The sequence below is a fragment of the Nicotiana tabacum genome, chromosome 24, assembly GCF_000715075.1.
Source record: "Nicotiana tabacum cultivar K326 chromosome 24, ASM71507v2, whole genome shotgun sequence".
Classification (NCBI taxonomy): Eukaryota; Viridiplantae; Streptophyta; class Magnoliopsida; order Solanales; family Solanaceae; genus Nicotiana; species Nicotiana tabacum.
Genome location: NC_134103.1, coordinates 11,706,672 through 11,725,937, shown reverse-complemented (window position 1 = coordinate 11,725,937; position 19,266 = coordinate 11,706,672). Strand labels below are relative to the sequence as shown.

The 19,266-nt window shown below is 36.8% G+C and overlaps 1 protein-coding gene across 3 annotated transcripts; it reads left to right on the top strand.

The window, feature by feature from the left end:
* Positions 1 to 14,421: 14,421 nt before the first annotated feature.
* LOC107823519 (uncharacterized) lies at positions 14,422 to 15,943 on the top strand. 3 transcript variants are annotated; one of them, XR_012706849.1, is made up of 3 exons: positions 14,422 to 14,587; positions 15,454 to 15,565; positions 15,717 to 15,943. XR_012706849.1 is itself a non-coding variant. In XM_016650175.2 (3 exons), the coding sequence occupies exons 1-3, from the start codon at positions 15,279 to 15,281 to the stop codon at positions 15,844 to 15,846; spliced, it is 321 nt and encodes a 106-aa protein (XP_016505661.1). In that variant the 5' UTR covers positions 14,574 to 15,278; the 3' UTR covers positions 15,847 to 15,943. The 3 variants fall into 3 exon arrangements, 2 of the variants coding, with proteins under 2 accessions (XP_016505661.1, XP_016505662.1); XM_016650175.2 differs by having other exon boundaries at positions 14,574 to 15,357; XM_016650176.2 differs by having other exon boundaries at positions 14,583 to 14,686.
* The last annotated feature ends 3,323 nt before the right edge of the window (positions 15,944 to 19,266 follow it).

Below are 19,266 nucleotides of genomic sequence, written 5' to 3'. Positions count from 1 at the left end.
ATGCAACTTGATAAGCATTATAAATAGTTTGAACTTTTATTTTAATTGAGGCTATTGCGTCCGGAAGTTTAGACAACTCCTCATCTTCAAGTGCTAAACCATTATAAAGAGTTTTCGTTCCAAAATTGAGGACCTCCTAATTTCATAGTAGGATTTAACAAGGCAGTAACACCATAAATAGGGGGAATAGGGAAAAAAATATTTTTTAAATTTTTTTCTTATAGAATCAATAGCAAGTTGAAAAATTTACCCACCCTCTGAAAAATGATCAAATAAATTTGCAAGTTCTGCAATATAAACTAAACAGTTAGAAATAGTAGGATAATATTGCCCAGAAAATTTATTTGTAGTAATATGAAAATTTTCTAAAAAATCTACACGCATTTTAACATTAGCCTAATCCGCATTTATAAGGTTCTCATCATCATCACTTACATGAGTATTAAACGTTGTGTTTATGGGGTTTCTATATTCATATGCAACAACTAAACTTTCATACATGTAATTCCATCTAGTTGGACAAGGTTTAGGAACCTTTCTTTCTCTTTGGCCAAATTCATTGCATCTTTTAAAATATTTTCTAACTCTACTTCTACGATTTGAATAAAAAAGTTAGTTAAGAGACATTTTAACCTTTTCAATTTCAACATTTAAAATTCGCATACCATCACCCACAATTAAATGGTAAATATGACAAATACATCTAACATGAAAAATGTTACTAAATTCAGGACTTAGTGTAGTGGTAAGCAAGGTTACAACATTTGTGTTACTAGTAGCATTATCCATTGAAACAGATATTATTTTATCACTAATGCAAAAATATCTACAAATATCCGTAATCGTACTAGAAATAAACTGCCATGTGTGACTTGAATTAATTATTCTATAAGCAATAATGCACTTTTGCATTATCCAATCTTCATCAATCCAATGACTGGTAACAGTAAGGTAATCACAGTCATTACCACTTCTACCAATATGAGTTGTAATAGTAACACGACAATTTATATGAGTAAATAGCGCAAAACCTTTATAAGTAGGATTATAAACTTTTCTAATATAATGCACAAAGTGAAGGTTAGAAGGAAAACTATAGGGTAAACACATAACAGTAACCATTCTTTCCAATTCTTCCCGATCGTTTTTTGGATCATAATATAAAATACTACCGGTAACAGTGTTAATTCTCGGTTGAAATTGATTTGACCGGGTACTAAGGTCAGCCTGACAAGGTACACTTGTCCCCTCAGCCAAAGCTTTTATACGAAAATATCTAGCTTTATCTTGAGGGTGTAGCAATATGTGTCTAGTCAAACTTCCCGTCCCCCTCCCCCTCCCCCCTCCTTCCAACATATTGAAAAACTTTAAAAACTAACTCTTTTCCACAAGCTTTACACTTAGCCTATTTTTTTTCTCTTATTTGAGTAAAAAAGGTCAAACAACAGATGTTTTTGTCCATTTAGTAGGTTGTCTATAAAATATAGGGGCAGTAACAGGAGGGTCAGACGGGGCATCATTTGGATTATTATTAGTTGGGTTAACTTCAGGAGCAGAACTAGTGGGTGTATCGTCATCCGGTTGCGTTTCATCAAAATCTATTTCTTCATCGTCATTATCATCAATAGTTGGATTACCATAAAGAGCATTCATATATTCATGGTTTAATTATTCATCGGGTACAATATTATAGCAAAATAGACTCTCGGTAAATTGTAATAAACTATTATCGCTATCAAGAATAGCAGGTGCAGGACGGGTAACAGGTTTGGGTCGGGGAGCCGGGGGAAGTGAAGGAGGAACAGATTGGCCACTAGATTCACCACTCTTGAATTCTCCCTTATTTTTACTAAATATTTTTTTAAGGAATAAGCCAACTTAATTAATCAAGCAATACAAAGTAAATAAAACAAACAAAACTATAATATTAAAACTTACGAATTGGAACGAGTTTACCGAATTGACGAACAGCTTGATGAAAATTAATTATCGTTGAAGACTTAAAAATTTCAATTCACCAACTTTATAATTTTTCACAAATTGTAACAATAAAGTAAGCAATTGTAAAAGAAATTTAGAGAGAGATTGATGATTTTGTGAGAAAAATAAAAGAATGAGGGGGTACTTATAGTTGAAAATAGGGAAAAGGTATAATTATAAAATGTTTGGGATTAAAACAAAGTTGGAGGAGGGGAGGGGGGGTTAAATGGCTATTTTATAAATAGCCAACGACTATTTTGGTAGAGAAAACGGCTACATTTTAAATGCCCAATGGGTAGATTTTTTTAAAAAAATAATTAGAGCCGTTGAGACCGTTTAGGTCCGCTAGGACCGGTCCGATCCCGGTCCCAAACGGTCCGGTCTCGCGGGCCTCGGGCAAAGGACCGGCCTACTTGCCAGGCCCAACTCCCTCGGTCCCGGTCTTAAACGATTAGGATCGTTTAGGTCCACTACCCATATGGGCCGCGGTCCTGGGCCGGTCCCGGTCCTGGACCAGCCCACTTGCCAGGGTTAGTGTAACATATGAGTTAACATTAATTCAATTCTTTTTTGTTCAGAGCCAGTATATGTATTAAAAAATTTATTAAATACTTATAAATTTTGACTGTAAACCTAATTATTATTGTACATTAATTTAAGGTCGCTTTCGAAACTAGGAACCAGTAATATGCATCTGCTTTCGGTCAAAGAATGCAAATTTAAGGGAAAGAACACTGGGTACATTATGAGAGGACGACGAACCATAATATATTTTTAGTGATACGATGATCCAAATTAACCAAAAACAAAATAGAACATAAATTTCTAGAGAAGTCTAAGAAAAAATGCAAGATAGTAGTCGATTTGTCGGAAAATATTAATCTAATGGCATAGCAAATATCTTCCAAAATTATGATGTTACTTTTTGTTTTCTCAAGGCATGTTACTTCTAAACTTAGTGGCTTGGGTAAATAGTTCAAATTAGAACAACATTGATGTCCCTCATTCGTGATGACTATAAAATATTCATATATTATATACTTAAAAATAAATTATTTTAAATAAAAAATATATATAATATATCAATTCTTTGTATTTTCTAATAGTACTTTATAGGAAATAAAAATATCATGATAACGCAAATAAAGGAAATATAAAAGAGCACGAGGCATCAAGGCCAAAGAGCACGAGGCATCAAGGCCAAAGAGCACGAGGCAACATGGCAAAAGAAATATGAAGCAACATGGCACCTTATGGGATTTGATTTCTATAAATAGTATGCCATATTTGTGTTGAAGGGGAGAAATTAGACGTGCAAATTAGCAACTTTTTCTCTAGCTTTGATCTTTACTTCTTTCTTTATCTATTTCACTTTTCTCTTATAGTTTTTGAATTTTTTAAGAGTATTGATAGTATTTTAAGAACTTCTTTCTTTGTGAAATTTAAATACTCCATAATGGAGTAATCTCTTTTGTTGGGATAGTTGATGAAGCTCGATATAGTTGTAATATTAATCTCAGTTTTACTACATGCTTGACCTGGAACTTTCTACTTATATTTTTATATTGTGCTGGAATATTAGTTTTAATTAATTATTATCACTTCTATCTCTTTCTTCTCCAAAGTTAGTTGTATGCCAATTTTGTAATTCTTATGAAGCAAAATTAATATATGATAACTATTGGGTAAAATAATAGAGTGAGAGTAATTCTTATTAATCTATTATTCCAAGTCTATAATGTTGCTTACTTCCATTCCAAGTCATATATTGTAACGATCCGACTAGTCGTTTTGAACATTTGCACTTAGCTCGGTTGTTTGAGGGGATGAGTAGCTCCGTATGATGTACTTTGACTTGTGTGAATCGTCGGTTTTGGGTCGCAGGTATTTCAAAATCGAATTGGCAGAAGGAATTTCATTATTGAAGCTTTAAATTGGGAGAGTTGACTAAAATTTGACTCTTTAGCATTTGACCTCGGATTGGAATTTTGGTGGTTCTGTTAGCTCCGTTAGGTAATTTTAGACTTAGGAGTGCGTCTGGAATGCCATTTGGAGGTCCGTGGTAGAATTAGGCTTGAATTGGCGAAATTAGAAATTTGACGATTTCGGTCGTCAGTGAAAAATTTGATATCGGGGTCGGAATAGAATTCCGGAAGTTGAAGTAGGTTCGTAGTGTCATTTGTGACGTGTGCGCAAAATTTAAGGTCATTCGGACGTGGTTTGGTTAGTTTCGGCATAGGTTGCCGAATATGGAAATTTAGAAGTTCTTAGGCTTGAATCCGAGGGTAATTTGGTGTTTGGATGTTGTTTTGAGTGATTCGAAAGTTCGACTAAATTTGTATGTTAATATACGACTTGTTGGTATTTTTGGTTGAGATCCCGAGGGCCACGGGATGATTTCGGAAGGTTAACGGAATGTTTGAAGTTGGAAAAATGCAGTTGGTGCTGCTGTTCTGATGTGGCCACACCTGCGGGTTGGGAATCGCAGGTGCGAGTTTCGCATGTGTGGAATTTAGTCACAGGTGCGGGGTTTAGAAGCTTGGGGTTTTATCGTAGAAGCGGATGAGGGGTCGCACCTGCGAGACCGCAGGTGCGAAGAGGTGATCGCAGGTGCGGGTTTTAGGACTTTAAGTGACTTCCGCAGATGCGGGCTTTTGGGCGCAGAAGCGGAGGTCGCAGGTGCGCTATCTGGACCGCAGATGCGGTTTTGCTGGGCAGAAAGGCATAAATTGAACCCTTTGCGAAGTTTTGGCCATTCTTCACAATTTCAACTCGGTTTTTGGAGCTTTTGGAGGGTTTTGAAGAAGGAATCAAGGGGATTTCATTGAGGTAAGTTAATTGAGCCTCATACTCGTATATATGGTGATTTTTCCATTATTTAATCATTGTAATTAGTGAAAATGAGGGGTTAGGGGTTAGAATTTTTGGAGAGTAATTAAAGGATTTGAAGGACCAAACGATGTCGGATTTTGATGAATTTGGTATGGTTAGACTCGTGAGTGAATGAGCTTTCTAGCTTTGTGAATTTTGTCGGATTTCGAGATGTGGGCCCGGGGGACGGGTTTGAGCTAATTTCGGGTTTTGGTCTAATTTTGAAGCTTTTCTTGTGGAATTCATTCCATTAGCGTATATTGATGGTATCTTACTTATTGTGAATAGATTTGGAGCATTTGGAGGCCGAGTCCAGAGGTAAGAGCATTGCGGGGTAGAGATTTGACCGGTTTGAAGTAAGTAACGATTGTAAATCTAGTCTTGAGGATACGAAACCGCGGATTTTGTATCATTCTACTATTTTGAGGTGACGCACATGCTAGGTGACGGGCGTGTGGGCGTGCACCGTTGGGAATTTGCGACTTGGTCCGTCCCGTAGCAACTGTAAAGTTACATATTTTGTTGAAACCATATGATCCTTATATGTTTTAGAAAGAATTTCTATAAATTGGGCTAAATGCCACGTTTGGGCCTTGCGCCAATGTTGTTTTGACTTAACATCCTCTCATTATTTTGATGCATATAAATATTTTGGGCCGAATGCCCTATTTTACTGAAATGCCCGAGTAGCTTGAGAGGTTTATGACTGAGTGAGGCCGAGGGCTTGATTTGTGAGGATGAGTGTGGATAGGGGCAGCCCACCTGCAACATACTTTATTATTATAGCACGTGAGTTATCCGTGCAACACGTGAGTTGTCCGTGTAGATTATAATGCTTGGACTGAAGGAGCCCCTCCAGAGTCTGTACACACCCCAGTGAGCGCAGGTACCTACTGAGTGCGAGTGTCGAGTGCTGAGTGCTGAGTGACTGGGAGGCATGAGTGAATGTGAGGTATGCCCGAGTGGAAAAAGTGATTGTGAGGTATGCCCGAGTGGCACGAGTGACTGTGAGGTTTGCCTGAGGGGCTGTATTTGAGTGATGTTTTGCCCGAGGGGCTGCTTATGATTTTATCATTTTTTTGCTCACCTTTGCATTTAGCCTTTGTTTGAAAAATTATTGGAAAAATATCTTTAAATGATTTTTTACTGAAACCGGGTTTAAACGAGATGATTTGAATCAAACACTCATTTTTAAAGCATGTTGTACTTTACTGAGTTTTCATGATATGAATGTTATATGTTTTATTGCTCGTCACTACTGCTCAGTCTTTATTTATTGTTGTTACTTACTGAGTTGGCGTACTCATGTTACTCCCTGCACCTTGTGTGCAGATCCAGGTGTAGCTGAACATGGTAGCGGTTGTTGATGTTTTTCTGGTTACAGATTTTCTCAGAGATAGCAAGGTAGCTATTGGCGATCGCAACCCCTGTTCTTCTCCCTCTTATCTTCCTCTAGTTGTATTTAGCTATTTTTCAAGCTGAGTTAGCCTTGATATCGTTAGACAGATTGTAGTAGATGCTCATGACTACTGACACCCCGATGTCGGGCTTTTCCTTCCGCACTTTTATTTTAATTTGAACTCCTTTACGAAGGTTTTTATGTTAAATAACATTGAAATTATCTTTGAAATGAAAATATCGGTTTGTTTTGGAAATGAGTCAGCTTGCCTAGTTCTACGATAGGCGCCATCATGACAGGGATTAGTTTGGATCGTGACAGATTGGCATTAGAGCCTAGGTTACATAGGTCTCACGAGTCATGAGCGGGTTTAGTAGAGTCTTTCGGATCGGTACGGAGACATCTGTACTTATCTTTGAGAGGCTGCAGAACCCTTAGGAAAATTTCACTTTCTTGTATTCTATCGTGCGAAATTGATTCAGCTTGAGACATTACTCTTTGAATTCCTTCCACGCATCTCGTATGCGCACATGAGCGCTCGGTATCAGTTGTGCATCGCCAGTTTATGATTCAGTGAACGAGGTTCGAGATGTGTATTATGTATTTTGGTGATGGGCTAGTCTGGAGGGCTTGAGGCCAGGTTTAAACCATAGTTTTTGCTCGGTAGCTTCAGTTGTAACCTATACATTTGGACTCATATGTCCGATAATGTCTCTACGAGTGGAATTCTGGCTCGATGAGCTGTGGAATGGATTTGTGGTGAGTATGACGTAATTGCGGGAAGTGTTAAGACTATGTGAATATGACGAGAAGTGTTTTCTTGAAATGTAAAGGAAGGCCATTGGGTTCTTGATTTTTGTTTTGATGCGACATACCGTCTCGAGTGTGAATGTTTTGAAGGATCTTTCACGTTGTTAAATTTTGGGGCAAATTAAATTCTCATGTTTGTCACTGAGTTTGAACTCAAGAAGAGTAAGTGGTTGTGTAGTAATGGTGGTTGCGAATGGGTATTTTGATGTTGATTGATCGGGAAAGATAATCTTTGAAGAGACTTAGAGTAGGTAACATTTTATTGGTTCAGGTGCGACAAAAATACATTTCGATTTGATGCAGCAGTTGGGTAGAAAAGTATGAGGGAAGACATGGTGGAAAGTGTTTCGCGGTGGTTGAAGTACTAGCATGTCAAGTAGGAGAAGTAGAGGTTGAGAAGTTTCTTAAAGGAGATGATTTAACTGAAGTAAGAGTGACAGATTAGCATATGAATTCACTAGTAGGGTAGTCGTGCGCCTTGAGAAAGTGTAGAATGGTTTGGATCATGTTAATATGTGAATCGGCTTGCAGACTCTATTTGGAGTGATGGTTAATGTACAAAGAAAAAATTGAATATGGAAGAAAGGAGTATGTTTGAAATTAATAGAGGCGTGAAGATCTGATTATCGTGTCAGGTGCAATATGACTTGAGTTTGGAAGGTATTGTTGATGTACAGTTGATGTCAATAGGGAAAGTGTAGACATATATAAATAGTGGGCGAGCATGAACTCAGGAGAATTTATGAATTTTGTGGTCGTTGCACTAAGTGCAGTGTCATTGGGAGATGTCGGTAAGGAATTCCACATGTGGGTTATCTCCTATGTGCAGCTAGCGGTAGCGTGATGTTGATGAAGCTTTGCAAGGAATATTACTAGCTACCCAGTAGGAGGTCACGTGTGTAATTTTGGCTGGAGATTTAAAATGTTCATGAAATGCTTAATAAAATACTTCGAGAAGTCTGGCAGGTTAACGGTGCGAGACCTTGGTAATTGAGAAGGAGAAATCCTTACGGGTTCTAATTTTATATAATTGCAGCTTAAGGCTAAGTAGGAGAGTCTGCTATCGACGAGTTGATTGCACGGTTATGGGTCGTATTAGTTTCAGTTCGGGGTATACCGATGAATCAGTTATGACTTGCAGAGGTCGAGATCGAGGATGACTCGGGTAAAGGAATTTCTGGACACAAGTTGTATTACACTCTATGGTTATAGGAGGACCATAAAAATAATTGAGTGGTTATTCACAGGGAATGTAGTGTACATGGAGCGGGAATTTTCTCGGTTGCGTAGGAGTGAGGGTTACTCTTTATTCCCTTGGGTGTTGGTGTGTTAATGGGACACATGTCGTTTCGGTCCATTTGGTCGGTTAATTCGAGAATGGTTACAGTGGATTCAAGATTTATAAATATGGATAGAAAATTGGGAGTTGCATTGAACGGTGTTGAGACTCGTATCAAGAAGGTGAAGGAAACAGTTTTAGGTTCACATAATGTCTCTTCGGAGTAAGCATTTTGGTTGTGGAATCTTTGGAATATATAAAAAGGGAATTCGGCGGCTTATAAACCTTCGGGCGGTGTGATTCTATGCTAGAGTTCGTGGGGCAAGTTTTAGTTAAGGATAGTAGTGTTCTAACAAGGAAATAAAATAGCAATTTGAAGGCAATTTGGAAAGGACTTGGGGAAATAGGAAAGTTTGGAAGTAGGTTGGGGTAGCACAGTAATGGGTATGATCGGTTATTTGTGTACTTATGACGTGGCTAGTATCTACAGGTGTTTCGTGGCAATGCTCCCGGATTTGGCAACCTGTGTGGCTTGGTGAAGTTAGAGGAATTCGGTTCAGATAGCTTGGTTATGTGCAAATGGATTTTAAAGTGTTCATGATGGGTTCTACCATGGTTTAAACCAGATAATTTCTACCGATGTACGGAGCATGTTGTGTGTTACGATTTCCTCCTAGAAAGAAGCAAGAAAGAGGTTTCTGACTAATAAGGTATGTAATTTGCTAGTGACTCAGAGTTGATAATGGAATTCTTATGCTTGTCACATGATGGCATAATAGATGTGGTGTGTTGTGCGGGAATAGGAATTACATGTACCAGGTCACAGTTCAGTTTTGAAGGGAAGGACATAAATTCTTAGGCAGCATGAACGGTTTTCGATGACTAGGTAAATGATATTACTATCCGATATAGCTTGATGAGAGTGTATATTTCAGAAGGGGCAGTGTGTTTTGATTTATGGGTACTTCGCTAGTATTGCGGCACTCTCCTGGTTGATCGACTGTTGATATTCAAATTTTTGCCAGGTGGCACGGAAGAAGTTTCAAAGTATTTCTCGTGGAAGGATTGTGTATGAGAGAGGTATTAGGCATTCGGGCGGTGGAGGTGGAATCAAATAGGGTGATTCATGTGTTCTATGGAATTGATGATTGGGAGTTCTCATGAGCAGATTGTTTCATGGTAGTGGACTGTGAAGTTGTGGCCGGAGCTAGCCAGATGATAGAAGGTGTTATGATTCCGTCATTTTTGACTTTTGGAGGTTGTTTATCTATTGGTGGCTGACCATAGTTGATTTGGGGCCCATTTGTAAGCCCAATTAGGATATGTATTCTACACCGAGCTGGATTGATTGGCTCCATACTGCTATTATTGAAGGATGTGCCATTCAGTTGATGTGAAGCTTATTCGTGCTCTGAAATGATCGGTGAGTTACTCTTCTATGCTATGAGGAGTTGTGATTCATGGTTATATGCACATATGGTGCAGTTCTATTATGGCCTTATAGCGGAATTTGAGCGAGAATAGTATTGGATATTGCTTGGTTGATGACGTATTGGTCATGTTCTTTTGGGTTTTATGTGGCATGGTGTCGTTTGATTCTCTGTGGTTATGGTAATGCACTTTGGGTACTTGATGTCGAATTGCGCATGGTTATTGATTTTAGAAGGGTGGCTTGAAGTGTTTCATATGGACCAGTATTTGCATAGGGTCGCGTATTGCAGCAGAGTTATGTGGAAATATGATCCCTTGTGTAAGATTCGTATGTTATGGTTCTGTGGTGTGTGATGGATTCTTAGCATTGCGTCGGGGTGGTACTCGTCGAGCTTGCGGAACGGTTCTCCTGTTTGGGTCATTATTACGATTGGGTACATTTGGAATGTTGCTATCTGGTGCACGGATTGCACGGGTTGTGGCTTTAAATTGTATTGATGTGTCATGTCACTAGAGTGGTCGTGTTGGAGGAGACGAGGTCATTGGGCCTAGAATGGATGCTATCAGATTTGATTGTGGTATAATTAGGAGGATAATATCGGAAGTCAGCTTTGAAATTGGCTATAGTTGTTGTAGAAGGAACGAGAGCTCCATGACATGATGGTCTAATGAATGGTTATGAATTCGGTATGTTTCTTTCATCATCGGCATTGTACGAAGATTTTAGAATGAGGGTTTGTCTGATATGAGGTTTATTACTGGCACTGGATTGATTTGAGTCGATACTCTGATTTGAAATCATTGCTTCGAGCATTTGAGTTATGCGGTATTTGAATTTGAATTATGGTTACGGCTTTAGGTATAGATTGTTCAGACATATATGGTATGTAGATGCAAACTTCTCATCTTATAGGAAATTTCGGATGTTGGAAATTTGGTTCGAAGGCTTATGGGCTAGGTTGAATTGAGAAATTTCATTTATGCTGTGCTATCGGACCTGTATAGGATAGGGTGACGTGGGATCACCCCAGGTATGTGCATGTGAAAGCTACACAGCAATTTGATGGCTTTTCGAACAACTCTGGGCACGTTCGAGGACGAACGTATGTTTAAGTGGGGGACGATGTAACGACCCGATCAGTTGTTTTGAACATTTGCACTTCGCTAGGTTGTTTGAGGGCATGAGTAGCTACGTATGATGTACTTTGACTTGTGTCAATCGTCGGTTTTGAGTCGCAGGTATTTCGGAGTCGAATAGGAAGAAGGAATTTCATTGTTGAAGCTTTAAATTGGGAGAGTTGACCAAAATTTGACTCTTTAGCATTTCACCTAAGATTGGAATTTTGATGGTTCCATTAGCTCCGTTAGGTGATTTTAGACTTAGGCGTGCGTCCGAAATGTGATTTGGAGGTCCGTGGTAGAATTAGGCTTGAATTGGCGAAATTGAAAATTTGGCGATTTCGGTCGGCAGTGGAAAATTTGATATCGGGGTCGGAATGGAATTTCGGAAGTTGGAGTAAATTAGTAGTGTCATTTGTGACGTGTGTGCAAAATTTGAGGTCATTCGGACGTGGTTTGGTTGGTTTCGGCATCGGTTATCGAATTTGGAAATTTAGAAGTTTGTAGGCTTGAATCCGAGGACAATTTGGTGTTTGGATGTTGTTTTGAGTGATTCGAAGGTTCGACTAAGTTTGTATGTTGATATAGGACTTGTTGGTATTTTTGGTTGAGGTCCCGAGGGCCTTGGGATGATTTCGAAAGGTTAACGAGAAGTTTGAAGTTGGAAAAATACAGCTGGTGCTGCTGCTCTGGTGTGGCCGCACCTACGGGTTTGGAACCGCAGGTGCGAGTTTCGCATGTGTGGAATTTAGTCGCAGGTGCGGGGTATGGAAGCCTGGGGTTTTATCGCAGAAGTGGATGAGGGGTCGCACCTGTGAGACCGCAGGTGCGAAGAGGTGATCACAGGTGCAGGTTTTAGGACCTTAAGTGACTTCCGCAGATGCGAGCTTTTGGGCGCAGAAACGGAAGCCGCAGGTGCGCTATCTGGACCGCAGATGCGATTTTGCTGGGCAGAAAGGCATAAATTGAACCCTTCGCGAATTTTTGGTCATTCATCACAATTTCAACTCGGTTTTTGGAGCTTTTGGAGGCTTTTGAAGAGGAATTCAAGGGGATTTCATTGACGTAAGTTACTTGAGCCTCATACTCGTATATATGCTGATTTTCCCATTGTTTAATCATTGTAATTAGTGAAAATGAGGGGTTAGGGCTTGGAATATTTGGAGAGTAATTTAAGGATTTGAAAGACCAAACGATGTCGGATTTTGATGAATTTGGTATGGTTAGACTTGTGAGTGAATGAGCTTTCTAGTTTTGTGAATTTTGTCGGATTTCGAGACATGGGTGCGGGGGACGGGTTTGAGCCAATTTCGGGTTTTGGTCTAATTTTGAAGCTTTTCTTGTGGAATTTATTCCATTAGTATATATTGATGGTATTGTACTTATTGTGAATAGATTTGGAGCATTTCGAGGCCGAGTCCAGAGGCAAGAGCATTGCGGGGTAGAGATTTGACCGGTTTGAAGTAAGTAACGATTGTAAATCTAGTCCTGAGGGTACGAAACCCCAGTTTTGTATCATTCTACTATTTTGAGGTGACGCACATGCTAGGTGACGGGCGTGTGGGCGTGCACCGTTGGGAATTTGTGACTTGGTCCGTCCCGTAGCAACTGTAAAGTTGCATATTTTGTTGAAACCATGTGATACTTATATGTTTTAGAAAGAATTTTTGTAAATTGGGTTGAATGCCACGTTTGGGCCTTGCGCCAATGCTGTTTGGACCCTTAGGCGCTGTTTCTTACCATCCTCTCATTGTTTTCTATTAAAAATCTATACTCAGTCATGTTGTACTTGTTTACCGCATAACTCAGTTTTGTGACTCTATTTTGATGCATATAAATATTTTGGGCCGAATGCCCTATTTTATTGAAATGCCCGAGTGGCTTGAAAAATTTATGACTGTGTGAGGCCGAGGGCCTGATTTGTGAGGATGAGTGTGGATCAGGGCTGCCCGCTTGCATCATACTTTATTATTATAGCACGTGAGTTGTCCGTACAGATTATAGCGCTTGGGCTGAAGGAGCCCCTCTGGAGTCTGTACACACTACCAGTGAGTGCAGGTACCTACTGAGTGCGAGTGCCGAGTGCTGAGTGACTAGGAGGCATGAGTGATTGTGAGGTATGCCCGAGTGGCAAGAGTGATTGTGAGGTATGCCCGAGTGGCAAGAGTGATTGTGAGGTATGCCCGAGTGGCAAGAGTGATTGTGAGGTATACCCGAGTGGCACGAGTGACTGTGAGATTTGCCCGAGAGGCTGTATATGAGTGATGTTTTGCCCGAGGGGCTATATATGAGTGATGTTTTGCCCGAGGGGCTGTTTATGATTTCATTATTTTTTTGTTCACCTTTGCATTGAGCCTTTGTTTGAAAAACTGTTGGAAAAATATCTTTAAATGATTTTTTTACTGGAACCGGGTTTAAACGAGATGATTTTAATCAAACACTGATTTTTAAAGCATGTTGTATTTTACTGAGTTTTCATGATATGAATGTTATATGCTTTATTGCTCGTCATTATTGCTCAGTCTTTATTTATTTTTGTTACTTACTGAGTTGGTGTACTCACGTTACTCCCTGCACCTTGTGTACAGATCCAGGTGTAGCTGGATACGGTAGCGGTTATTGATTTTTTTTTTTGGTTACAGGTTTTCTCAGAGATAGCAAGTTAGCTGTTGGCGATCGCAGCCCCTGCTCTTCTCCCTATTATCTTCCTCTAGTTGTATTTAGCTATTTTTCAAGTTGAGTTAGACTTGATATTGTTAGACAGGTTGTAGTAGATGCTCATGACTAGTGACACCCCGATGTCGGGCTTTTCCTTCCGCACTTTTATTTTGATTTAAACTCCTTTACGAAGGTTTTTTATGTTAAATAACATTAAAATTATCTTTGAAATAAAAATATCGATTTGTTTTGGAAATGAGTCGGCTTGCCTAGTTCCACGATAGGCGCCATCACGACAGAGGTTAGTTTGGGTCGTGACAGATTGGTATCAGAGCCTAGGTTACATAGGTCTCATGAATCATGAGCGAGTTTAGTAGAGTCTTGCGGATCGGTACGGAAGCAGGTGCATTCTAACTCTATACATCCACATAAGATGAAATATTCAATCCTTTTTATTTAATGCATGGATTAACTATTGTGTTTCAATTTATAACACTGGAATCACTTGTTTATGTAAAGATAAGAAGTAACATTTGATTTTCATAATTTCCTTTCTTCTGTTAAATTTTATTTCAACTAACCTTGCTTATTGGGACAAAGGTAGGGGTTATATTTTGATGAGTCATTTTCTTTCTCTTGAATATTTCTAATTCAAATAGATATGTACAACAATCTATATATATATATAAAAGAGGGACAAAAGAAGCTGATGTGGCACCTCTTATAAACTAGGATTAGTATTTATCTTTTTTCTTAAAATTTTGCTTTTTAACTCATTTATTTCATTTAACACTGAAACGTCATTACATTAAATTGTTTTAATTACACTTCCCTCTTTCCCTCTTTTTCCGTTAACCTCTTCCTCTTTTCCTTAGAATTGCAGCGGTCCAAATTTATTACCATGTCGTTTTCGGACGTTATACATCCCCACAAACGACACAATAGTTTTCTCAAATTGCAAAGAATTCTCTATGTAAAAATCACTCTCCGGGAAAACAACAAAAAGGCGATGAAGACTACACATTCCAATTGTAAAAGAGGTAGTTCATTTCTTAAAATTCTGTCTATTTTCTTTTCGAGTAGATGTATAGATTTTTGTAAGCATATTTATGTTGGAATTGTTATGGGTTCTCTTGAAGGTAGACAGCACATTCCAATTGTAAAAGACGTAGTTCTTTTCTTAAATAGTTGTTTCCCCTTCTTATAGATGTTCAAAGATTTTTGTAGGCATATTTATGTTGGAAATTGTTATGGGTTCTCTTGAAACAGCATGTGGACTCTATTATATTGGAACTTGAAGACGAAAATTTGGGACTTTTCCCTTTGAGTTTCTAAATATGGAATATTCATCATTGATTTCCAAAATGAGATTCTGAAATTTGTTGATGTCATATAATGAATGTCCTATGACGTTCACCTTTGATCTTTCGAACCAGAAAGCCTAATCCATGGGAATTTTCAGCCAATCTAAGCACGGCGAGGAACATAGGGCCTTTCATTGTGCACTCGAGCAATGAAAGATGGAAGTGGTTGTTCAAAGTCTTTTTTGTCATGTCTGTTATTATTCTAAAAGTTCATCATTACATGCTGTGCAGTACAATCACATTCTCTTCATTGTATTTCAGTAATTCTTGAATTCTGACTGAGATGTTAGGATGACTCTTCTTTGAGTAAAGTACTGTTTTCTACTCAATGTAGTTTTCATTCTTGATAATGCCGCATATATAGGAAATGTTGAGTACTATAAGTATAGTGACTGGATTTTCTTTAGAAGATGAATTCTGTATATCGCCTTCTCAATTTTTGTATGGTAAGAATTGATTGCCTTCTTATTATATGTGTGATAAGCTTTGACTGTGGATGCGGAATTGAATATTTGATAATCTTTCTGTCTTTATTTTTGTAGGTTTTCACAGTTTGAGGATTTTATTGAGAATAAAATTTCTTGATAAACTTATTTTAGGAGGATGGGAGTATCGTTTTCTTCACAGTTTTGTACCTCTCTTTGGCCAAGAAAAGTACTTATTTTTGTTCTCAAATGTTTGCCTTTTATCTTATTTTTCTACTAAATATATGTTTTCTTTTTTCCAAGAGAAAAAGTGAAACAACTGCCATTAAAGTTGTAACATATGCAATAATACATATTTTGTTACTCTTAATCTGTTGCAGGCTTCCAAGAGAAAAAGGAATAGGGAAGAGAATAACATATGTCGCTACAAATGACATTATTTGGGGAATCAAATACAAGCTTGATGAAGATGCTATCATCAATGATGTATGCATATTTTGTTACTCTTAATCTGTTGCAGCTTGTAATTGTAGTGAAAGATAAACCCAAATCCTTGCTTTTTTGGGTGTAAAAATACCATATTTTTGAATATTAGGAATGATTATACTAAGTGAACACTCTCTCTCTCTCTCTCTCTCTCTCTCTCTCTCTCTCTCTCTCTCTATATATATATATATATATATATATATATATATATAATAAACGTATCTGAATGCTAGGAGGAATAGGTTAAAAAAGTACTAAGTTTTTTTAGAATTTTTCAGATAATAGGCTTATACGATAGATAATAGGATTGTTGATTTGGTTATTTAAGGAAGGATAATGGTTTCTGGTTTACAGAAGAATTAAAGAGTGAAATATTAGAAAATAAATTAAACAAGAAAAAAAATAAAAAAAAATGTATTCTAGATACAACTTATACTATATTTTGTTGAACATTTAAATGTCTAACCTTTATTTTTAACTTCTAATTGCTTTTATAAAGAGATGTGCGAGAGAGAGGATGAAGGGGGTATAATTAAGATTATTTAAAAAGTGATTTTGGACTTTTTTATATAGCACAAAATATAATATACGAAAAAAATGATCAAGAGAGAAAAATGACTTAATTAGTAATATGAGAAAGGGGAATTGATTTAGATTATTTAAGGAAGGATGTGGAGAAATTGAATGATATGAGTATGAGAAAAAAGGAAGAAGAAAATAAAAAAGGAAAGCAAGGTGAAAAAAATGAAAAGAAGCTTAGGAAAGGTGGGAACGGGGAGATAATATTGGAATGAATTAAAATAAATATAAGTTGTACATGAAGAAAATTATCAAAACAAAAAATGATAGGAAAAAAGGGATGGATTATTAACAAGAAAATGACAAAATGGGAGATGGGGAATTCAAAGATGTCATTGGGAAAAGAAATGTTCAAAATGTAAGGTAATGGGAAGTAGTAAATGATAAACTATTTTTGCCTTTTTGTGTGGTGTATTTCGAGAATTAAGACTATTTTTTTTTTCTTTTTTAAAAAGGTATTGAAAAGTATAATATTACTTGAATATAGACTTATTAAATTCTTAAATTAGGAAAGTAGAAGTATTTTACTTAAACATATCAACTAGAAATTTTTAGAAAATAATTGAGACGGAGGTACAAAATTAAGTGTTTACTATCGGCAAAAAATTAATTCAAAATGTCAAGGTAATGGGAAGTAGTAAATGATAAACTATTTTTGCATCTTCTTTTTTTTGGTGTATTTCGAGAATTAAAACTATTTTTTTCTTTTTAAAAAGGTAAAGAAAAGTAAAATATTACTTGAATATAGACTTATTAAATTCTTAAATTGTTAAAGTAGAAGTATTTTACTTAAATATATCAACTAAAAATTTTTAGAAAATAATTGAGACGGAGGTAGAAAATTAAGTGTCTACTATCGGCTACCCTTTTAATATTTCGATGTCATAAAAAATATCATGTCGTTAGTTTAACCGCGCGAAGCGCGGACATATTTACTAGTTTTATATGAACAGAGGTTCTCGTGGTGTATTTTGAAATTTTTTTATCCCCAAGTATATGCATAAGGTACTTGGAATAAAGAAGCATAATGGACTTTTGGCTACATAAAGAAGAATTGTTCTTTCGTGAAGACATCTGCAAATGTACACTCTTTTTTGCAGTTCAATTATTGTGGCATTTTATTATTAATTGTTGTTCTTGTACAATATTAAAGATTTAAAGTAATTGTTTGCATATTTTTAAACATAAGTTTTTTCATTTATGCCATATAACTTTCAAGTTTGTGATTTTATTTTTGTGAAGGCAAGAATGAGTATCTCCAAATTTGAGAAAGTGTTGGAATTGAGAAGCATTATGATCTCAACAGGTAGAATCAATAAAATTCTGCTAGAACTTGCCCCAAATGTCTATCAAGGCAAAATTCTAGATCTCAAGACCCAAAATCCGCATGTCGTGATGGCGCCTATCTTAATACTAGGCAAGCCGACAATCTCAATAAACCACACTTTCTTTTAAGTTTGAAAATATAATTTTTAAATTTAATAAAAAATTCCACAAATACTGTTAGAGAGTCAAGGTCTGCGGACGCCAAACAGCTACCTTGATAGTCTCTAACAGAATAAACTTCGAAATCTAGCAGTCGCCGTATCCGGGAGTACCTGGATCTGCACACGAGGTGCATGTGTAGTATGAATACAACCAACTTAATAAGTAACAAGACTAACCTTTGTGCTGAAAGTATTGAGGAGCTCAATAGGTACAATCCAGTATAGAAATAACAGTACAAAAATTTAGACATGCTTTCAAGTTTAACAGTTAAACTCAGTACAATTAAAATAGATCAATTCTGAATGATATGAGGTTTATGACATTTTTATGTCTACATGCCAATGTACATACTATATATGATGCACCTCAGTGAAAACCTTGTGTACTCAAATCTCAAAATACTCAATCACTCAGTACTGTATATGGCCAATCCAGCCTAGGGAAGATCCATCCCATATATATATACACACATCAACTATATATATATATATATCAACTGACAGTCAGTCACTCAGTACTGTATAAGGCAAATCTAGCCCAGGGGAAGATCCATCCCCAAATATAAATGATTCGGACAAGATCCATGTCCAGGGAATATCCACCCCTCAATATAAATGATATATATATATATATATATATATATATATATATATATATATATATATATATATATATATATATATATATATATATATATATATATATATATATATATATATATATATATATATATATATATATATATATATATATATATATATATATATATATATATATATATATATATATATATATATATATATATATATATATATATATATATAGACTCTGGAGGGGCTCCTTCATCCCAAGCGCTATAATAGCCAGATCCAGGCATAAATTAATAAACATGTTACGGTATGTAGCCCGATCCCATAAATATCACTCAAAATCTCCAGTCTCTCGGGCACTCAATGACATGAAAATCAACCTGACATGATGATATGATGTAACAATAAATGACAACAGAGACTGAGTTATGATATGCAAGTGATAGATGTGACTGAGTACAAAATTATAAATTTAAACAAATAATTCAACAGCAATACGACCCATGTGGGCTCCAAAATATATCAGCGCGTAGCCTAAACATGATCTTTAATATGAGTCTCAGCTCAATTTCTCTAACACGTGGAGGATATGTGGATAATGACATTTACTTAATTATGCAACTCCACAGAACCTATTAAGTCATAATTCCTATGATGCACACCCACACACCAGTCACCTAGCATGTGCATCATCTCCAAACAATTTATACAACACATAATTCAGGGATTCATACCCTCAGAACCAAGTTTAGAAGTGTTACTTACCTCAAACCGTGTAATTATTATT

Coding starts and splice junctions, on each gene's coding strand:
- LOC107823519 (XM_016650175.2), top strand. CDS start 15,279: ATGTTGAGTACTATAAGTATAGTGACTGGATTTTCTTTAGAAGATGAA. Junction 15,358..15,453: donor GCCTTCTCAATTTTTGTATG/GTAAGAATTGAT, acceptor TTATTTTTGTAG/GTTTTCACAGTTTGAGGATT. Junction 15,566..15,716: donor CCTCTCTTTGGCCAAGAAAA/GTACTTATTTTT, acceptor AATCTGTTGCAG/GCTTCCAAGAGAAAAAGGAA.